Source organism: Callorhinus ursinus, unplaced genomic scaffold (assembly GCF_003265705.2).
Source record: "Callorhinus ursinus isolate GAN/ISIS: 27379988/994484 unplaced genomic scaffold, GSC_fseal_2.0 scaffold16, whole genome shotgun sequence".
Taxonomy (NCBI): Eukaryota; Metazoa; Chordata; class Mammalia; order Carnivora; family Otariidae; genus Callorhinus; species Callorhinus ursinus.
Window position 1 is genome coordinate 30,793,552 of NW_027397078.1, and position 23,834 is coordinate 30,817,385.

At 40.7% G+C, this 23,834-nt stretch overlaps 1 protein-coding gene across 4 annotated transcripts in view; it reads right to left on the bottom strand.

Annotated features, from left to right (window-relative positions):
* Positions 1–23,834, bottom strand: part of REPS2 (RALBP1 associated Eps domain containing 2) — a 328,460-nt gene that overhangs the window by 245,095 nt on the left and 59,531 nt on the right. For 3 of the 4 annotated variants that reach the window (XM_073902042.1, XM_025857570.2, XM_025857563.2), the window contains exons 3-5: positions 15,528–15,676; positions 14,021–14,147; positions 6,938–7,035 (exon numbers count right to left, since the gene is read on the bottom strand). In XM_073902042.1, the coding sequence (XP_073758143.1) occupies positions 6,938–7,035; positions 14,021–14,147; positions 15,528–15,676 (374 nt within the window). The remainder of the gene's footprint in view (positions 1–6,937; positions 7,036–14,020; positions 14,148–15,527; positions 15,677–23,834) is intronic. The other variant, XM_073902043.1, reaches the window with a different exon arrangement.

Genomic DNA, 23,834 nt, shown 5'->3' on the forward strand with positions numbered 1-23,834 from the left:
ATAATCTGAAACAAGCCAGCAGCACCGTAGCGTGCTTTCGCTGCAGCCAAGGAAAGAGGGCGAGCATGTTAGGCGGCTGCACAGCTCCAGCCCCTCAGGAGCACATCTGAGTGGGTTTCTTCAGTGGCTCACGAGCCCACTGGTTTGACTGCAAGATGTGGAGCACAAAAAAGGGCAAGAACAAAATGTGGAGTGGCGTCATGCTGAAGTACGCCCGGGGCACTTCACGGGGCAAGGTCATAGCTCTCAGATAAGGAGAGAGGGGAAAGATTCCAAAATAAGGAAGGAAAAATGCCTGAGGCTCCACTCAAAAAAAACACATCAACCACAAAAACAGCCCCCACCCAGGCCAAATGACCATGAAAGAGCCCCCTACGGCCCGACCTGCCACACAGGCCGTTCCTCTGGGCTGAGGACCAGGTAAGAGAAGCAGAGTGGCTCAGACAATACTGAGTAGGCCCCACTTGTTGACCTGCTTCTTTCTTCTCCACACTCAGAACACCAACTTGCTCACGACTCACCTCTAAGCCACCTCATTCAATCCCATCCCAGTCTTCCAGCCACAGCCTCTACTCTCTGCTTTCCTTACCCCACAGCGTTCTAGTCCCATCCATCCGTAAGATACCTTTCACGCCATAAAAAGTTCTCCCAGAGCAGCGACAGCCTTCCAGAAAGTCTAGTTCTTCCTGTTCTCATCAAAACGCCTACAGTGAACAAGTTACTCACAGTGACTATCCATTCTCTTCTGACTTATGCCAACAGCACTCCGACAGAACCTCGGGGTATTTGTTTCTTTTACCATCCTTTACACACTTTTCTATTTAGAACCATTCCAAAGGGAGGCAAGGAACAGAGAGAATCTGCTTCTGGCCATAAGTACCTATAATTAAGTCCTGGGTGAGATGGGGGGCATGCTAAAAAATTGAAATTGAGCAAGAATGAGAGGGGGAAAAAAGGAGACAACTAATTTAAATAAATGTTTCTCAAGTCACAGACTTTTAGATTAATATGGTGGCTGGCTAGCAATGTCTAACAATGTCTGCCTAGTTGGTAAAAAACTTCCACCACAAATACAGCCAAAACCCCCAAGTAAAATGGCAGAGTGATGAAGTTCTCTAAATGCTGTTTATCAGTTTTTTATCTTTGAAGTAATAAAGACAAGTATTTAGAATTTATCCCAGAAGGCTGTTAAGTTCACCCCTCCAGAAAGAGAAGAATAGATCACAGCATGTATATTTAGGGTATGAAAAGTGAGTATGTTTTGATTTAAAATAAAAGATAAATTTTTTTCTACTGAGATCTGCCTGGAAGGATATTTCATTTGCCAAGCCTGTCTCCCTAAAGTCAGATAAAAATATATTGCATATATTTTATATATGTGTGTATACATATATATGTACACGTATACACAAATATACATATATATGAACACCTGTATTTGTTTATATGTGTATAATATACTCCTGGAATGGTACAAAACAAACATACCAGTTGCCTCTGGAATGTGAAACCAATAAAGACTGAATGCCATCCTCTAGCTGAGCTTACAGATAAATGAGACAATAATGAACCATTTTTTTAAGAATGAAAAAATGGAAATTTCACATATACAAGAAATATTAGAAAATTTTCAAACTTAATGTTATCAATAGAAAAAAAGGATACATGAACTGAGACAAAGGAGAAAACAAGGCAAAAGCCAGGATGGAGAATAAGGTTCCCACACAGAGAACACTGACCATCGGGGAAACAACAGTAGCTCCGTGTGGCCGGAGTACGGACGGAGAGAAGTGAGCTACTGTGGCTGAAAAGGTATTAAGCAGGGGCAAACACCAGGGCCCTGAGAGCCATGTTCAGGAATGGAGGTGATATGAAGACAGCAGTAGGCAGAGAGTGACAGGTCTCAATCAAGGGAGTAGAGTGATTAGATATGTATTTTTAAGATTTGAAGAGGGCCTGAGGAGAAGCAAGGAAAAAGAGTTAGAGGCTGACAGAATAGATCCAGTGACAGAGGAAGATGGTCTGAACCAAAGAAATGCAGAATAACGGACAGGTAAGAGAGGCATTTAGAAAGTGAAACGGCCAGCACCTGGTAACTATGTGGGCAGAAGAGCCAAGAGACGAGCCAAATATAGAGACCAGCATTCTGGCCCATGCTGATAGATGGACGGAGCCAGGAATGGAAGGGTGAAAGCTGGCTTTGTGGGAAAGACATGTTAGTTTAAACTCACAGTGGGACATCTGAGTGAGGATGTCTGGCAGATGGAGCTATGTGGTCATAAGCTTCCGTATAGCTAAAGAGGAACAGAGTGAGAAGCAGACCCAGGCATCACCAACATGTCAGGTGCTGGGGGAAGTAGGAGAATGGAAAAAGATTAGGAAGAAGCAGTCACAGAAGCAGGAAGAAAACCAGGAGAGGATGGCATCATGTACACCAAAAAATGAGAGCATGTCAAGAAGGTGGTCAGTGTCAAAAGTTGCTAAGGGGTCAATGAAACAAGGACTTAACCCAAGGTAGTTTCTGGCAACTGCGGCAAAAGCAGAGTCAGTGGAGTATAGTGGGAGCAAAAGGGACAATTCTAAATCCTACACCAGCCAATTACAAATGTTGATGGTTAAGATAATCTGTGAAAAGTAAACCACAAAATGACCTATAAACACATGATAAAACAGATGAATCAGGAAAGAAGACAGTATTTCTTATATATATATATATATATTTGTGTGTGTGTATATACATATATATATATTTAAAGATTTTATTTGAGAGAGAGAGAACACGAGCAGGAGGAGGTGCAGGAGAGGGAGAAGCAGACTCCCCGCTGAGCAAGGAGCCCGACTGGGGCTCGATCCCAGGATCCTGAGGTCATGAACCGAGGTGAAGGCAGACACTTAACCGAATGAGCCACCCAGGTGCCCTAGAGACTTAGTATTTCTTTACAAATCACTGTCAACCATTCACTGATCTAGGATATGCTCAGTATCTGAAATTTCAAGGGAAAAAACTTCCAACCCTAAACAACAAAAAAAAAAAACCCTGAAATTTCTAAAATATTAGGCCAAAAAAAAATTATTCATGCCAATATCTGGGTGCTGAATTTGGCATAAGCATCTCTAAAACGCCAAGTTCATGAGCTGCAAGAGCACTGGCCCAGGGTCCTGAATAACCTCCCTAAGTACCCAGAGGCCACTCCCCTTCCAATCATAAGAAACAACTTGAATACAAGGCCACAGAGGAAGCTAGAAGACAGCAAGTTTGCCAACAGCACACTAACGTGGCAATGTGAGGAGAATGAGTTACCCCAGCCTAGCCTACTACCAGACCCAATCCATATTAATCCCCTACCACCAAAAACCTTCTCTTTAGATCCCCTCATCTACATGACTAATTCAGGTTGGCATTTTCCTTTCTGGGAATTGGAGTTCAGCCAAACCAAGTTGACAGGCATAAGAAGGAAACCTAGAAACAAAAGCAAGAAAAACACATCAGCCATGAAAACCACAAACTGCTGTCCCAAGGAAGGCCCCTTGTTCTCATCTTAAACAGAAGGCAATACTCCAAACAGGAGGGAGCGGGGGCGGGGCTTCCACTGATGCCAAACAAACATTAAGGGAGTCAGACTATTGCAGATTATTCCAAGGGACTGTTAAATCCATTTCAAGTCATTCATGTTACAGAAAAGAGAAGAAACTTGCCCAAGGTCACACAGTTTGGCCAGACCTGGGCAAGAACCCATCTGTTTTTTTTCTGCACCAGACCATAAGTCCTTCTAATGCCCAACAACTGCCAAATACTGATGTCCAGCCCTGGCTCTCTCCAAAGCTCCAGAGCCATATTTCCTACCATCTCTTTGACACCTCCTCTTGGCTATCCCAAAAGCTCAAATCCCAACATCCAACACTGAACTCATGATCTTTCCCTAATCCTCTCAATGCCAGTTTTTCATCCAGGGCTTCTCAGCTTACCAGATGATATCACCATCTATCAGGTTCCTGAGCCAAACTAAGAAAACATGTCCTGTGTTTGAACTCCAGCCCTATCACTTCCTAGCTGTGACTCTGGGTAAATTAAATAAGGTCTTTAAACCTCAGGTTTTGTCATCTAATAAATGGGACACCCAGGGGTCCAAGATGGCTTCATCCATACCAGTGAAGCAGGAGCAGCTCATGGCAAACTAGAAGAGCGACCAAGCCGGATACTGATGTGGGATTTCACCCCTAAAGGTGCTGCTGGAGCATTTCAAAGAGGTTACTACCAACCAGTATTATAAACAAGTATGTCAATGTGAAGAAAGGGGGGCATCACTGGGATTTCTATGGTGCTGGCAGCTTATGTGCTTTTCAACTACTGTCATTGTTACAAGGACCCCTGAAGAGGGCCCAATGTGGAGACATATTCTGCATTCCTGACCATGACCTTTGCCTAGCACCCTTGAATCCTTTCATATCCTAACTGAGAATAAACATCCAATAAAAGATGACTGGTACATGGAAAAAGATGAGATAACAGGAATTACCCCATAACACAGCTGTGAGCACTGAAGAAGATGTGTATAAAATGCTAAGCACTAGAAAACAGACTATTTTCTAGTCCTCTAAGTGCAGTGCCCTCTATCTTCTTGCCTACTCCCCCCATTCCCATCCCTTGACCTGGTTAACACCTATGAATCCTTCTCATTTCAACTCAAATGTGACACCCCACTAAAAGCCGTCCTTGATTGCCCCCTACCAGCTAAGGGTAGGTCGTAACTGTGCCCCCACAAATTGTTTTTCATCCTCAAAGCAGTGCAATTTCCATTCACAACACATAATGATATATTTACTGTGCAATGGTTTGATTATTGGCCACCTCCCCCAATTGCCTATAAGCTCAATGAGGGCAGGGACTGGAAATGTTAAACCTCATTTTTGTATCCTCAACACAGTACCTGGCATTTAATAGGTGTTTAGTAAATATCAGTTGAATGAAGTGCCCAAAAAGCATGTCTACCAGCAGGAAACATGGACCCAGAGATTTGAAGAGAAGTCATAGGGCATGAATCCAAGTAAAAACCCAAGGTATCCCACCCAGGGGACTAGGTAGAAAGGGTCTGGTGAGCCCTACCTGACGACTGCAAAGTTCATGATTTATTGCTTGCTTGACCACTATTCTAACAATTCAGGATTAGGTCTCCATGGCCCTAAGATACACTCTGTACACACATGCACAGACACATCCTGGAGAATGTTCTAAATGAATCCCAGTCCCCCCTACATCTTTCTTAATGTAACCATCATTCCACAGTGGGTGCGATTCTTGTGTTTAAAGACACATATTTTTATAACATAGGCCCTCTCAACACAGCCAAATACATCTGGGGCTCAGCTAAATAAACAGGTCTTTGTTCCAACTTGGGAGTGAAAGTGAGCTCTACTGGACAGAGGAGAGAATGGCATCTTGGCTCTCTGATATGGTACCAGTAAGGGATCATCAGGATTATTTTTTACTACACCCAAAGTCAGTTTATGTAGCAACTCCAGAACCTAGCCTCCCTATAATATAGAACTCTAATGTATAGTAAAATATTTTAAAGTGCAGATTTTGACACTGGGCAGACCTGGCTTCAAATTCTGGTTCTGCCACTTACTAGTTATGAATAAAACCTTAGACCCATTACTTGACCTCTCTTGGCCACAGTTAACTCATCTACACTAGTAGATAAAAGAGTACCTAGATCTTACAGTTGTAGGAAGCATCAAATATACACAGCATATGGCTAAATTATTATCCTTAAGAAAGTTCTTTGTACACAGACTACCACCTTAGAAGATAAAGTTCTGTCCATAACACAGCTCTGGGCCTAACAGATTGCCCCATTCCCAGAGGGTAGTCACTGAACACGATGATCTGTCCTTAGCCTTTGTCTATTCTGTTTGAGACTAGCAGCAGCCCAATTCTTTATGGGAATATCTGACACTACCCTTCTATTCTGAGTAGAACTGCCAGTGCATAAGTGATCCTTCTTCCTAAGTTGGATAACCGAAATGTCATACAAACCACCCAACTTCCTCTTGTCTTTAGGGTCAAACAGTACACCCAGTTTTTTTCACAGTTCCTCTCATGCAGACACACACACACCAGCAAGCACACACCCTTTTTTGAGAATATGACTTCCCCAGCATAGCATTCAGAGACACTATACAAGATAACAGTTGCAGACATGAAAATAATAACTGTTCTTTATCCAAAAGACAACACTGGAGAAAGGGAAGCTGAAATTTTCTAAGCCAGAAGAAATGGAGACATCACTTGTTCGTCTGTCATAATATTCCTTTTATATCTATTACATATAAGAAACAGCAGCTACTGCCACATGTAAAATAACTGTTCTCCAAACAGTAGCGACTAAGCCCTGAGACAGAATGCGGAAGAACTACCTCCGCCTTCCAAAAGCTTGCAATGTGACTGGAGGCACAAAACAAAGTGCAACAGCTAAGTATGCACTGAATGAATAATAATAAAGAATAAGGCAGAAATAAGATAGGCTGTTTTGGAAAAAAATAAAGCACTCCTGAAAGAGGTGCCTAATGATGTAGGTGGAAGGGCGTTTTAGACATACAAAAGACCAAGAACCAGCTTGGATTAGTCTAGAGACACTGAGAAAGGGTAGAAACACACATTACAAAAAAGATGTAGAAGAACAGGAGCATCTGGCTGGCTCAGTCAGTAGGTCATGAGACTCTGGATCTTGGGGTCATGAGTTCAAGCCCCATACTGGGGGTAGAACTTAACTTTAAAAAAAAAGATCTATGAAAATATATAAGCAACAGAACAACAAGTGCAATATTTGCATAAGGGGGCAGTTTTAAATATCCCTTACAAAAAAAAAAATGAGGGCCCATCAAAAATTCATGTCCCCAAAGTCTCCCACTGGCATAACCCCACAACATCACTTACCCGAATAAGGGAAGCCTGATGCCGAGGGGGCTTGGCTCCTGCAGCCCCCGACGAGGGTCCTTCAGGCTGGACAAGGGGCTGTCTAGCTTCATAAGGAGCTGAAAAAGCAGGAGGAAAAGTCAGCACAGTACAAAAAGATTCCACCCGAAAATTATGACTTCACACTGAAACTAAGAGTGTCTGTTCTTCAGGGAAGAATTAGCAAAGGAATTAGAATTTATGTACATAGGGCCACCTCGCACAAACCAACCTTGGTGTCCCTGGGTACAATTTAGGGAAGCAATCTAAAGACGTTCAACTGATTCATGAAAAGACAGGAAAATATTTACATCAAGTTGAGATTAGGAATAAATTAGAAGGGTGGAATGGTTAAGAATCTAAACTGCAATAGAAAGCAATAATAAGAGTCAGAAAAGTGCCATGTTATAAATGCTCAAATTCTAAATATCAGGTAAATTCTATATATACCCGCTGGTTTAAAAGTCTTGCATTCATCATCCATCTTCCAAAGCAGCAAGAAAATAAATACGCATTTTGAACACTAAGAATCAACATTACCATTCATTTTTCAAAAATAAATGGCACAGTCTTCTTTTCCTTATTGGAAAGAATGTAAAACCAAGGAGAGAAAAGTACAAAAAGGAATAAATGTATTTTATATTTATTATTTTATCTTTCAAAAACCAAATGAAAAATAATTTTGCTGACTTTCAGAAAAGTTCTCATGCCACAAAAACAAATGCATTTTTTTATTCCTTTTATTTCCAGAACACTTCATAATGATCTTGTCAGTATGGTAGGAAAACAGTTAAACATAACCAGGTAGTATTCAGCGCTAACAGAAAGGAGAAATTATCACCCATGATGAAACCATTTTTGATTAACATTTCTAGTTAACAATTCAAGTTTTTGGAAGTGTATCAAGAAGTAAAATGCTGGAGCCCCTGGGTGGCTCAGTCGGTTAAGCATCTGACTTCGGCTCAGGTCATGATCTCAGGATCCTGGGACTGAGCTCCGCATTAGGTTCCCTACTCTGCGGGGAGTTTGCTTGTCCCTTTCCCCCTCTCTCTACCCCTCCCCCCCGGCTCGTGCTCTCGCTCTCTCTCTCTCAAAATATTAAATAAAATCTTAAAAAAAAGAAGTAAAATGCTTTCTTCCTACAGCTTCCTTATAAATAAAATTAGGTAGAGAGAGCAGGGCAGCCTGTTATGACATCGCCCTTAGCATACTTTGATCATTTGAAAAGAAAGGAGGTGTAAGAACAGCAAACCACTCTTGGGCTCACATCTGCTTTTTATATTTCCTCCAAGGGACTGGAACACAACATTATAACACATTTAAAATACATCAGAACATCAAAAATCATTACCTGGCAAAGCATTAAGTAGATTTTCAGACCCTGCTAAGAATAAATAAAAATATATAAACTGCGAAAGACACAAACCCGAGAACACATAATCCAAATCTTAGAAGATAAGTCTCAGGGGCGCCTGGGTGGCTCAGTCATTAAGCGTCTGCCTTCGGCTCAGGTCATGATCCCAGGGTCCTGGGATCGACCCCACATCGGGCTCCCTGCTCGGTGGGAAGCCTGCTTCTCCCTCTCCTACTCCCCCTGCTTGTGTTCCCTCTCTCGCTATGTCTCCGTCTGTCAAATAAATAAATAAAATCTTTAAAAAAAAAAAAAAAAGAAGGTAAGTCTCAGCTGGCAGACAGGTGTCCTTCGAAGAAGAATTTTTTTTTAGGACTTTTTTAAATTAATTTATTTTTTATTTTTTATTTAAATTCAATTAACATTATAGTGTATTATGAGTTTCAGAGGCAGAGTTCAGTCGAAGAAGGATTTTTAAGATCATTCCCCATTTTGATGGAATACCCAATGCCAGAATTAAACTCTCAATGCCAGAAGTTTTGAACCATAGTAAACTATACCATGGTTGGGAGACTAGTGGTCATGAGCTTTCCCTGGGCAGCCAATCCCCCATGCTTCAGGTTTCCCTCAGAGGGAGGGAGCTTCTACTGCAAAGGAGGACACATATGCAAGGAAGCCATGTGGCCCATGGCTCCAGTCCCTTACCTACAAGGGTCTTCCCTCAGAAGAAATAGACATATCTCATTAGTAAGGCTTGAACAAAGACTCAGCTGCATGAGGGATCATTTTTGGAAAGGTCTGGCCTCAATGGCAGATTTTCTCTTCCGACTCCTGTGGGAAGCCTGGGTTGGCCACACCAGTGACTGGAAAGGTGAGTGTATGAAGCCCATCTGATTACAAATCTAAAACACGTGCTCCAATCAGCCCTGTCAGTACCAGATCTGATAATCAGACCATCATCAGTCTGACTCCTGTCTCAATCCTCAGTTGGATCTCAACTCAGAAGGTAAAAAGGCACTACTTATTGCCTCTACTCTCCCTCCTCCCAAATAAAACCTGGAACGTTCAATTCAACGAAAAAGAAATAATTCTTAGATACCCTTATGAGAGGTTTAATAAGGAACTAGAAGTATCATCTTTCTCCAAAGAGAGGAGTATAAAATGAACCCTAAAGATTTCATCGCTCAGAGATTCAGTGTCAAACTAGAACAGGGACCACTAGTAACTGCACAATAAAGACTCTACATCTGCAGTCAACCTAATGAACCATATCCAGGAGGTGACTTTCAAGAATACTTAGGAGCTTCAGAAATAAAACAGGTACCAGATTCTAAAAACACAAAAGAAAATACTAGGCAACATTGGAGCACCTACAATATGCCAGGAACTGTGCTAGGCACAGAGGTTTTATATAACATTCCTTATTTGATCCACAGAGCAAACCTCTGAAACAGATGTTATTCCATTTTACAGATAAGAGAAACTGAAGCTCAGAAAGGTGACATATCCATAGTCACACAGGCCAGAAACACAGGCTCCCCAAGTCTACCTTTAGGCCCAGGATACTGACATCATAGCCCATGCTCTTAAGAGAGTACATTCCTAGAATTGATACGTCAGAATAAGATGTGTAAGAAAAAAACAGAACAGGTACCTTGATATGGAGATAAGACCTTAGATATCAGAAAAAAACAGGTAAGATTTGAAAGTAGTTGCCTCTGGAGATCAGAAATAGGTTGAGTGGGAAGGAGAACAGTTGTTTTCACTACAGGTATTTAAATATTACTTAACTATACGGATGTTATTACTGTGATTTAACCGTTTTTTAAATATGGGTAGCAGTATCTGCCTCTGAGGGTTGTGCTAAGAAGCAAATAATGCACATGAAGATCTCTGCACGATGCCTGGCACACAAGTCTTAGCCACTGAATGTTAACTATAGGTATGTCTAGCAGGTCAGACTAGCAGGAGCCAGGAGAGAAGTTGAAGAGGGGCTCTGAATCAGACTGGTCTGGAGACACTCAGTCTGATTTAAAACATACTCACATATATTCCCCACTAGCCAGGAATCATGGCAGAATCTTGAACAGGGAAATGACCCCAGAAAAATGTATTCCTAGAAAAATCTTCCAGCAGTGTGACTCCTTTCTGAAAAGGCATAAATTAAGAATAACTCTAGGGATGCCTGGGTGGCTCAGTGGTTAAACGACTGCCTTCAGCTCAGGTCATGATCCCAAGGTCCTAGGATTGAGCCCCACATCGGGCTCCCTGCTCAGCGGGGAGTCTGCCCCTCCCTCACACTCGTGCACTCACTCCCACGCACTCTCTCTCTCTCTGCCTCAAATTAAAAAAAAAAATAATACCTCTAACAATGCTTACTACCAGAGTCACTAAGATTTTTTTTTAAAGATTTTATTTTTTATTTATTCATGAGAGACAGAGAAAGGGAGAGAGAGAGAGAGAGAGGCAGAGGGAGAAGCAGGCTCCCAAGGAGCAGGGAGCCCAATGCGGGACTCGATCCCAGGACTCCGGGATCATGACCTGAGCCGAAGGCAGACGCTTAACCATCTGAGCCACCCAGGCACCCCAGAGTCACTAAGATTTAACAGATTTTAGATATGCTACTGTTTAGATCAAAGGGAAGATGGAACACAGAAACAGGAAAGAGAATCCTGGGTTTGTCAGATGGGTTGATGGCATGGTGAAGGCAAGAGAGTTAAGAAACTCGTGGAAAAGAGCATGGAAGCCTTAAGAAAAACTGAATTCTGAAAATGTGGGGAGAGAAAGAATGAAGACATGTGGGATTCTCTTACTTCCTGACCTAAGGATATATGAAAGAAAAGGAAGAAGACAGGCCAAGAAAATCCTCTGGGGGAGAATCTACAGACATTACAAAAATAGGAGTGAACAAGCTTTGAGGTGAATATTATCAATTAGAAGCAAAAATCACAAGACTGAACCAAGTCGCAGCTAGAAAAACTCTGCCTTCCTTCGACTTAGAGAAATCTACATGGCAGTACCTGTAAACATTTTATTTGTGAATGACCTTGTTTCCAGTTAAAGGACCCTAATCAATGGCTAGACCCAAAAAACTCAAACTCTTTGAGAAACAGGCAACTAAGTGTTCACTCACACTCCTCTCTATGGATATGCTGTGCAAAGAAGAACCCTCTGGAGTAGTAGCTCATCAAGTTTAAGGTTTATGATATCAGGGGAAAAAAAACAGGAAGGGGTAACTTAGAAAAATACATTCCAAGAATATAAAGTGACAACAAGGAAATGTCTTCACATCTGATAGAATGACTACAATTAAAAGCACTGAAAAAGGAAACCAATGAGAGAACCAAATGCTGGCAAGGAACACAGAACTCTCATACATCACCAGTGGGAGTATACAAGCACTTGGTAGAACTCTTTGGCAGTTTCTTACACACCTTCCCTAAGGTACAGCAATTCTACTCCTAGGTGCCAGGGAAATGACAATATATGTCACAAAAAAACTCACAAACAAACGTTCATTGTATCCTTAAGGACTCATTAACATCCAAACACTGGAAACAACCGAAATGTCCATCAACAGGAAAATGGATCATCAAATTGTGAGGCATTCACACAACGAAACACTACTGAATAATAAAAAGAAACAAACTACTAAGACCCAGAACAACATGGATGAATCTCAAGCACTGTGCTGAGGGAAAGATGGCAGACACATAAGAGTATAGCCATTCAAGACGATTCCATTTATATCAAGTTTTAAAAGAGACAAAACTCATCTAAGGTGATAAAAGTCAGAACAGTCCTCACAGTGGAGGCCAGGGAGTGACTGGAAAGGGTGACATAAATGTTCTATTCTTGATCGAAGCAGTGGCTACATGGATGTTAAAACTCAAACTGGAGGTTTTTAAATGTGTGCATTTTATCATTTAGAAAACAGAATAAAACAGAACGAAGGCATGGTCAGCCATGACATAGGCCTCTAAGACTTGAGAAAGATGGAGAGAAGCGGGTTGTCTCCCTGCCAATGGTGGAATGGAAGCCCAATGTGAATGGAATGAGGAAAGAATGGGGCAAGGAGTAGACAGAGCGAATGCAGACAAGTTGTTAAAGGAGTAACAAAAAAAGATAGGGTCGTACTTGGTAATAGGCTGACTCAGAAGAACAAAACACTCACCTGTGAATTAAAAGCCAAAAAACAGGCACCACGCTGGGCATAAAACTCCAGTGTCCAAGCCCAAATAACATTAGGAATCAAAAAAAAAAAAAAAACTCCATTTCTAAAACTAGGGAAGTCAGGCAGGAGAGACTATAAGAGGAAAATGAAGAATTCTCATTTCATTTCAGGCTCTAATGGGACATCCACGTTTCAGGAGAGTCATTTTTTGTTACTAACCCTTAATAACATCATCTTACATTTGCATAGGACTGAATTTCCCATCAGACTTTATACTTGTGTTCTCACTAATCCTCACAAAAACCCTATAGAATACTGTTACCCCATTTTAAAAGAGGAGAGGAAATCACAGTCCAGAGCAGTTCAATGGCTTGCCCAAGATCACATAGCTAGTCACATTAAACCCATGCCTTCTGATTTCCAATCAAAAGATTTTTCCATTATGCCACACCTGCTCCTCTCTACAAGATTACAACCTCTCTTTAGTCTAGCACACATTTTTATCTGTGTCCCTCTAGAACTCACCACTATTTTCAATGCAGCAAAAACCTGCAGAAACTGGGTCATTTTCAAACACAGTCCACAAAGTATAAAAGGAGGGTTATGGATAACCAATTCTAGAATACCTTTAATTGGTCCTATCTTAAACTACGAGCCTGAGCCCCAGGAGGACAAGATGCTGCAGTGAATTTATGGAGCTTTAGGCACCACAGGCAAGGTGGCCAACTCTGCAAGTCATCCTCGGAACCAACTAATGCATTTTACCACGAACACAGCCAGCACAGCATAAATGTGAGCAACCAGGCAACCCCACAACTAGGCACTATACACATTTCTCAGCAAATGCTTCCCCTACCATTTATTTCCCTTATTCTTATTCCCAAACACAAGAGCTAAATATATTCATTATGTGATTGGTCTTTAAAAGTTGAATCAACTCTTTTGCTTTTGCAGAGTTATATTTTTAAGTAGTTTCATAAAAGCGGTTGTTATATAAATATGTTTGGAATGTTTGCTGAAAGGAACAATTCCGGGGCGCCTGGGTGGCTCAGTCGTTAAGTATCTGCCTTCGGCTCAGATAATGACCCCAGGGTCCTGGGATCAAGCCCCCATCAGGCTCCCCGCTCTGCGGGAAGCCTGCTTCTCCCACTCCCCCTGTTTGTGTTCCCTCTCTTGCTGTGTCTCTCTCTGTCAAATAAATAAATAAAATCTTTAAAAAAAGATTCCAAAACAATACCCATCTTTCACATGCTATGTTCCTGTGTAATGAAATCTGTATACGAAGGATTAAATCATCTAAATCATTTACAATTCTAAAGATAAACTAGTTTGTAGGATAGGATACAAGGCATTACTAAGATATATTTCATTTTATTTAAAAAAAAAAACCTTGCTTGAGAGTATAAAATTAAATTGAGCCATGTTTCCAAGAACAGAGGTAATTAAGTCCAGAGATTCAGCAGCTGGTGGCGTTGCTGGCTGATAGACTGAGGAGTCTCTAAGACACTGCCTGGGACAGCTGGACAAAATCGCCTCTTACCTGGATGCATCTGCTCTGTGCTGCTCCGCAGTTTGCTGTAGCCATGGCTCAAGGGCACCCTCTGGTAATGAGGCGGGGAAGAAGGAGGGGAGGCGAGGGGTGACATCGTGGGAGACTGTGTTTCCTGCTTCAAAAGAACCAGAGCAGAGTTCAGAGGCAATCACTCGAGAAGCCTGGCGCTCTGAGCTGCAGTTATGAAGTATAATGTAACTCTATTGCTGGAGAGATGGCTGATTTAACAAATGGGGGGAATGTTCTCTCAAAAACAGTTTGGTTAAAATGCAGTGTCTGAGGATTCACATCTCCCAGAGAACAAAATCTCGCCAGCGCTTAGTTGTCTAAATTACTAAAACAAGGCTGAAATGCTTTCAGTTATTCCGCTAAAATTTTCCTTTGGAAAATGGAAGACAATGATCACATGAAATAGCATTCATACTTCCCAAATCTGATCTCTTTGTGGGTAAATTCAAATTTCATTCATTAATAAAGGCTCCTATTTCCTGGATTTACACTTATCAAGTCTTCTAGCAAAGAAAAGAATATTTGTATGGCAGACTTCTTTGTCTTAGAGAAGATATTATACTGAATATAATTTGACTTTTCTGCATGATTCAGTACCTTTATTAGAAGTATGAGCTGTACCTTGATGCCCTCAGGGTTTACTAATGTGTAAGACTATTTACCTCTTTCTTGATAGGCTCACTCTTCTGAGATATTATACTTCTGTCTCTATCAATCACCACCTGACTATTGCAATTAGTGCTCTAATTTTAAAAAGCCCATCCTCCCTATCCTTGTCCCTAACCTACTAAATGTGTAATGGCAGCATTTCCCAAGATGGAATTCCAAACATGCTCTGCAAGAAAAGATTCCCTGGGCAAAGAAGTTTAGTAAACACAAATCTCCAGGTCTCTTTACAGCAGGACTTCTCAGGGCCTTGAATGTGCTAATGTGCACTGTAACTCTCCAAGCCTGAGGATGTAGTCTTTCCCCCAAGAAAAGAATATGAAGCAGCATTCTCCAAACATATTTAACCACTGAAACCTTTTCTCCAAACTTTTTGTGAGGAGAGGGTCTATTAAAAACTCCTAGGGATGCCTGGCTGGCTCAATCAGTTGAGCGTGTGACTCTTGATCATGGAGTCCTGAGTTAAAGCCCCACGTTGGGTGTAGGATTTACTTAAAAAAAAAAAAAAAACACAACTCCTATAAGTTACATTTCAAAGAACCCATTTGCAAATGCTGATTAGAGAAATCAAGTAAATGTGTTAAATCAGTAGTCTTACTTTGGACACAGTTCCACATTCAAGTAGGCTCTAAAGGGCCCAGGGGTGGCTATATGTCAGCTGCTTTTTCTTGCTACAAGGAAACTTTACTGGCTGACTTCCAAGTCTATAATTGAATCCCAGATGGTGAGGTTTGCTAGAAGCTTGACAGCAGATATGAGGCACTGCTACATGAGGTTTCATGGTCAGAATCAAAAGGACATGCCTTATCAGACTGTTTACCTGTTTATCCTCATCGTCCATTCTTTTGAAGGTATTTTTTTCTGTGATTAAATATGGAATCTGAACCTTAGCGCCATGCAGTTCCGCCGGGTTCCCGAATCGTGTATCAGCATCAGTCTTTGACATCATAAAGCGAGGCAGCGGCAGTTCTTTAGGACCAGAATCAGAGAAGCTCAAGTAAGGCTTCATTTTAAAACTGTGAAAAGCGGAACTCAATGGCCAAAAGATGAATCACTTTTGAGGAAAAATTCCAGAGCACTAAATATAGATTAAATTTTTATTTTGACATAATGAAGACTCCTATAATAATGTCGTGAGAGAAAAATGCTTCCGCTTTACCAAGACATTCCGGCTTCACATTTTTAAATGCTGTCAAATCATTGCAGAGGATATTCAGGTTGTGGACTGCTCTCCCACCTCAGCCTTTAGTCCAGCACCAGCAAGAAGGATGTTATACTGTATAAACACAGTAAGTGGCAAATAAAGCAGGCAAAACCTATACAACATATATTATATGCCAGACACTATAGTAAGATCTGCAAATGTTAAGTCATTTAATCCTCACAACAATTCAATAAGGTAAGACTATCATTAGCCTTCTTTTACAGATGTGGAAACAAACACAAAGGAGCTAAGTAACACCCCCAAGATCGCACAGCTCATCATCTCTGGCAGAGCTGTCAGTGCCCAGAGCTGCTGCCCTACAGACAGGCCCCTCATTCCTAGGGCAAACTTACTGGGTAAAACAAGGTTTTCACCCTACATCATTCCTTAAGGAATTTCCACACTCGATCTCCAACTGTCTTTTCATAATAGAATAAGGAAAATGGTATCAAGTTAGAGCCATCAGTCCCAATGTTCAGCCAGATTCTACTGTCAAAACCATTAGCCACACTCACAATGCTACAAAGAGCTGAAACACAACAGTATGGAATATTTACTTATCTCTCAAATATCTGATAGAACTATTCTGAAACAGAAATGATGCTTTGGCACACTTTTAGTTCTCAGCACAGCAAATCACACACAATCACACAACACAAAGAACTCCAAAAATGGGGATAATATTATGGATTATGCATAATGATTTGCATCTGTATCCATTGTTCAGGATAATACTCATCACCGTTCCTCTGCACTTCCATCAGCGCTCTATTCCAAACACAGCTGCATTTCCACTGATTGATGCTGTGCTAAAGCCAGAAAACATCTTAGTAACAACAACCAAGTATCCCAGCTCCCCAGGCAAAGCAGGCCCCTGGTTCTCTAATATCCACATCATGTTTATTTTTAGTTGCTATGTCCACATTTGATTCAAAGAAGTAGGCAATATGATGACTCCCTGCATGATCAATCAGCCAAAGGCCCAAGAGACATAAATAGAATAAGCAATCCGGAAAATTAAACCAGGACTCTCCTCTAAAGAGAGGATGGCCACCAATTTTGATCATTGTAACATTTCCCAACCTCAGCAGCTCTCCAGTACTCAAGGCAGGAATGGACTTCAAAAGAAAAAAAGGCAGAAGAAAAGAAAACCTAGATTTTTCATAAATCAAATATAAGCTCATCCTACGGTTATCTTCTCAGAAAGGTATTTGTTTCAGTTCAGTCTCCAAAAGGTATCTAAAAAGATGGAACAAGATCACATAAAATAATTTGCACCCTGATTACCCATAAGAGGATGACTCTACTTCCAAACACTACTTGAGGAAGAAGAGAAGTACATGTTCACATTTGTAAACTCCCTGACCAGTGTTTTACTGGGTGTTCAACACATAATTCTGGGAATAATAGAATACAAACACGAGAAGATGAATATCAACTATTATTATACTAGGACTCCCAGATATCCTTTAGGACACTATCACATCACACAGTCTCCTCCTTCCCTGGCGATGGCATTTCTCCAGAACTATTCGCCTGGCAAAGAACCTCTCTCTCCTCCAGATGGCCACCAAACAGCAAAACACAAAATATAGCTGAATTTCTCTTGTACTTTCTTTGCTTAATGTGGTTTTAAACAACTCTTACTTAACAGAATTGTAACCATACATAATAATAATCCTATCACTGAAAACTTTCATGAAGGTGCTATCTCCCATAAACTGCTCCAAGCTTTCAAAAAGTGAAAAGTAAAACTCTAGTTTGTAAATATTCAGTCTAAATGTTTTTTTGTAGTCATATGGACAACATATTTAATAGTGAAACTTTATTCAAAAATAATCAATAAAGTATCTGCTATCTGTGTCAAGTAATCACAAGAGAAGAGCCATTTGTAGTAGTTGGTTAGAATCTTTTCTCCTAAGTTAACACAAGGAAATAAATAGAGTTCAAATTAAAGGTTTATGGGGGCCACGGAGACAACGAGTACAGCCATCCAAGGCAGTAATTTGTTTCATAATGTTATCTTAGGTTGTGTAGTCTTTGAACACAGAAACACTTTGTATATTAAATATAAATGACTATTTTTCCCTTCCACAAAGAAAACTATGCTTCTAAACATCTGACCCTCTAAAAAGTAAGGGAAAAATCCTTTCATTTTCCATATTTGATGGAGACATGAATATAAGCAATACTTCCATTTCCTCAATTAGAAAAAATGTAAACATAAAACAGAAATGGAACAACAAATGGTAAATGACAATGGGGAGAGGTGGGGCTGAGCAGAGAGCCCATGTTCCATCTAAAATGGCAGCTGCTGTTCACTGTCCTTCAATACTGTCCACTAGAAATTGAAGGCGAGCCACATACATAATTGTAAATTGTGTAGTAACTACAATATTTTTTAAGTGAAGAAGTCACAAAAAGACAAAGACTGTATGATTTCACTTATATGAAGGATCAACAGTCAAATGGATAGGGACAAAAAGTAGAATGGTGGTTGCCTGTGACTAGGGTGAGGGGAAATGCAGAGCTGTTTAATGACTACAGAGTTTCATATATCTAAGATGAAAAGAGTTCTGGAGATGCATGGTGGACATGGTTGCACAATATGAATGTACTAAATGGTACAATTAAAAAATGGCTGGCTGGCACCTGGCTGGCTCAGTAGGTAGAACATGCAACTCTTGATCTCAAGGTCATGAGTTCAAGCCCCACGTTGGGTGTGGAGATTACTTTAAAAAAAAAAAACAGTTAAGATAAATTTTATGGTAAATTTTATGTTATGTATATTTTATCACAATTTTTCAAAACTTCTCCAAATAAAAAAGGAAACAGGTGAAATTAATTTTAATAATTATTTCAACCCAATATGATCATTATAAGATATAATCGAGATAAAAATTGTTAATGAAGTAGTTTACATTCTTTTTTTCAGACTTTTCAAAGTCCCAGGTGTTTTTACATGCACTGCACACCTTGATTCAGACGTACCACATTTCAAGTGCTCAGTAGCCACACTAGTACGGCTACTGGCTACCCTATTAGAACAGCACAATTCCAGTGGATGGTTGACACGAGGGAATGTGGACCACTGTGGCCAGAAATCTGGATTTTACTAAGAGATATTATAATGTTAAATGTTAACAACTAATTGATTTCTTTTAAAATTATGTAAGGAGTATTTTGTATGGAGGGATAATTTACATAAAAAGTGTACCATCTAAAGAATTTTGACAAATGTATATATAAGAACATATACCCAAATTAAGATAGGACATTTCCATCCTATAGAATTTTCCTTCACATCCATTTCTAGTTAATCCCCTCTCCTTGTCCCACTCGGCAACCCCTGTTCTAATATCTAAATCCAAACTACCTTTGCCATTATAGAACTTCACATAATGGAATCACTCAGTATTTATCCTTGAAACTAGCTTCCCTCACATTTTGTCTGTGAGAATCATCCAGTGTACTGTATGTAGACATAGTTTATTCTTTTTCATTGCTATGGAATAATCCATTTTTAGGAATACATTGAGATTTTTTTTTTAATCCATTCTCCTATGATAAACATCTGGGCTGTTTCCAGTGTAGGGCCATTATGAATATAGCTGTTACAAACATTCTAATAAATAGTTTTTTATGGACATGAATTAATTTATTTTGGGCATAAACCTATGAACTAAAGTCCAACCCACTGCCTATTTCTGTATACCCTGTGAGTTAAGAATGGGTATTATATTTTTGAATGTCTGAAAAACATCAAAAGAAAAATAGTTGTGATGTGAAAATTGTATGACAGTCAAATTTCAGTATCCATAAATAAAGATTTTTTGGAACACGGCCACTCTCCTTTGTTTACATATCGTCCATATCCGCTTTCATAGTTCAAGGGCAGAGTTAGGTAGTTGCAGCAAAGGCCATATGGTTCCACAAAGCCTAAAATATCCACCACCTAGCCCTTTACAGGAAGAGTTTGCTGATCCCAGTCTTAAACAATGCAATGGTTCAAGTAAAACGTAGCCTTACTAAAACAATAAAGGTGCATTTAATGGAAAAATATTTTACACTGCTTGAGTATTTTTATTTAAATTTTAAATAATTTACATTAAATTAAAAATTCGATTCCTCCATCAACACTAACCAGATGTGCCTAGTAAGTACTATATTAGATGGCACAGTTTAGATGCTTCTCCAAATTTTTGACATTACCTGATTTTATGCTCACAACAACCCTGTAAGACAGGTACTATTGGTATACCCCTTCTCCAGGTGAGCCATTTAAAGCTCAAAAAGGTTAGGAAACTTGTCTGAGGGCACACAAATAAAAAGTGATGGTGCAAACAATTCAAAATCAGGTAACCTATTGCTGGGGGCCCGCACTCAGCCATTAGGCTATACTGTCATCCTGAAAATTAAAATATTCTTTCTCTTGCAGGTCTGAACACTCAGCATGAAACTGTGGCATTTCAGAGCTGGAAAATAGCCTAGAGAAAACCTGCTTGGAATATCCACATCTCACAGGTGAAGAACTAAGCCCAGGAAGGGGAGGGTGGGCCTTGTCTTAGTCATGCAGCAATTTGGTGACAGAACCATGACCACAACACTCCTGCCTGCGGGGGCTCCCTCTTGTAATTTTTCGAGGGGTAATGGCAAAAAAATTACATTTACTCATCAATTTCATAAAAGGGCATTTAATAAAAAAAAAAACCTTAGAATTGAATGCATTTCATTTTATAAATAACTCCCTCTTTTGTCCTAATTCTTTCTCCTTTTCACTACAGACTGTGCCAGACTGCCACTAGATCAATAACCAGTTTGGGGAACACAGCCCTAGAGGCTATGTGAACCACGTTATTGTACTATTAGCATTCAGAGACTCCCAGAGGGGCTGTGGAAAGAAATCATGGGGTCAGTCATCTTGGATAAGAAAAAAATTACATCTTTATTCTCCCTACCCTAACTGCAAGTTAGCATTTCCTTCAATTACGAATGCAGGCAACAAAGCGCTGTAGTATCATTAGCAGCAACTGTAACTTTGTCACCCACCGAAATCAGATATTTATATATCACATTACACTTGTTGTAGACATCTTGAAGTACTGTTTATGCTCATCACTACTTTGAAAGTATGGTAGTTATTTAGGTCACTGTTAGGTCTCTTATATCAATGCACTAATGAAGAAGTATGTATATTGCCATATAACACTTTTTTTAAATATCTTAGTTTTAATTTCAATGTAACTGGTTTCCTTTAGACTCCTATGTCTTTGTATACATTTAAAACATTATTCCCGGGGGCGCCTGGGTGGCTCAGTCGTTAAGCGTCTGCCTTCGGCTCAGGTCATGGCCCCAGGTCCTGGGATCCAGCCCCGCATCGGGCTCCCTGCTCGGCTCCTGCTCGGTGGGGAGTCTGCTTCTCCCTCTCCCATTCCCCCTGCTTGTGTTCCCTCTCTCGCTGTCTCTCTGTCAAATGAATAAATAAAATCTTTAAAAAATAAATTAATTAAATAAAATAAAACATTATTCCAAGAAGGAGTATCAGACTGCCAAAGGAGCCCATGACACAAGAGGACACAAAACCTATTCTAAACCCTACCTATCCCTTCCCTCAGTCCTCACACCCTGTTATGACCAGTCCTCAGAAAGGAAGGGACAACAGCTCCCAGGGCAAATGTCCACCATGCACTTTCCTCATCAGGAATTCTTCACTGGTCCTCAATTTCACCCCTTTCTTCTGTTCTCTTAAATCATCGTAAGGTTTTGGGCACCTGGGTGGCTCAGATGGTTAAGCGTCTGCCTTCAGCTCAGGTCATGATCCCAGGGTCCTGGGATGGAGCCCCGCATCGGGCTCCCTGCTCAGCGGGGAGCCTGCTTCTCCCTCTGCTTCTCTCTCTCTCTGTCTCTCATGAATAAATAAATAAAATCTTAAAAAAAAATCATCATAAGGTTTCACCATCTCTTTAACTGGCCAAATAAGGTGAAGCTAGAGAGAGACCTAGTGCCAACATTTAAAAAGGTGGTTACTCTCAGGCCCTGATTCTGTAAATGCAGAATCAGCACCTGTACAGCCCTGAGAATGAGTTCCCCCTTAAAGTTATGTACACTGGGTACCTCTGGCCTCACCCCAGTTCAGGCCCTGCTATAACCAAATATATACTCATGGTGTAAGCGAAGCTCTCGAAAATGCTCCAGTCAACTTTCATTAGAACTCAGTCTCAACCCTGGCTCCACATAACAATCACCTGGGGAGCTATTAAAAATCCCCATGTTCAGGCTGTACCACAGGCTAATTAAATGAGAATTTCTGGAGGTGGCCCCGGCACGTCTATTTTTTACTTTGCATTTAAAGGTCTCCAGCAGATTCTGAAGTGCAAACAAGGCCAGGAACCACGGCCTGAGAAAGAAGAAGACTTCTTTAGAAATCCCTCAGGAGTTCTGGATGAATCTGAAATCCAACTATTTGAGCTTAAAAAGTGAACAGATAATTATGACTCAGTCCCCATGCACAAGCACTCATCTCTCTTCATTCACTCAACAAACATACCCTTAGTGTCCACAGTGCTCCACAACACAGATCTTCCTCCCTTCCCTTCAGGTAAGCTTGCAGACTAGTGAGGAAGACAGAAATTAGTCAAACCTGTAAAGGAGTATTTACAAACTGATTAAAGGGTTATAAAGGAACAGATGCTGAGAGAAAGTAGGGAGAGGACTGTCACACAGAAGCATTATCTAACAGGATTAACCCATCCAAGGATTACCTAACTCCCTAGGGATCTGTACTTTTGTTTTGACTTACTATTTATTTACTCTTCATTATGCATCTTACAACTTCACTGGTAGAAAACTGTTAGCTAACTAATCTTGTCTAATAGCAATGCAAGTGAATTTCATCTTACAAAAGAGTATAATAACCAAATTACAGTTTTACTGCTCTACAGGGCATTCATCAATTTTATATGTAATTTAGCAATCTTACTCCAGCATTCTTTCTTTCCATGACTATAAATACTTCTGACTGTCCTACACTTTCTTGAACCAGCTTTACTCTATGCTGGTTCCTTCATTAATTAACTTGACAGAACCCACTTTAGACAGGATGGTGGGGACAGTCCACAAATCCTGAAGGACGAGGTGGAAGAGCCAGCCATTGGAAAGGGGGGGGGAACAGAATGCCGGGAACCCAAAACCTCAAGATAACACGGTCTTTCCCGCACCAGAAATGGCTAGGCCAGTGAGGCCGGGCTACAGACTGCGAACACAAGGTGGGGGGCAAGTTTACGATGAGGATGGAGAAGCAGAGACTAGATTACCTAGGGCCTTAAAGATCGGTGTAGTGACTGATTTTAGTCTGATGTACAACAAGCCAACCGGTGGAGGATTTCAAGGACCTGCTCCTTGAAAGATCACTCCTAGTGCCGCACGGGAAAAGAGACTAAAGGAGAGCAGAGAGGAGGCCAAGAAGTCAATGACAAATCCACTGTGATATCCGAGTGAGTGGCTGAAGGTGGCTGGCTCTAGTAGGTATAGAGAGATGGAGGGAGCAAGCAATGAGACTGGAGCCGCACTGCCAGGAATGTTGATGGATTACACTGTGGAGCAAGGAAAAGGGCGGAATCAAGGATGACTTCTAGGTTCCTGGACTGAGCAACTATAGATGCTGGTGGCATTGGCTGAAATGGGCAAGGCTGGGGGTTAGAGGTTAACACACACATACACACAGACGCACGTTAATTCGTGAAGTAAGAACAGACTCACAACTCCATGAGTGTGATGAGGCTACTACAACCTTTCACATTAAGTTCTCACAGAGCATTCTCTTTGGCTTTCAAGGTTTGTGTCATCAAACATTAAACTAATGGATTTCAAGCAACAAATTGGAAAATTCTAAGTGGCAGCTCAAAGTGTGGCCCAATGTTGCCC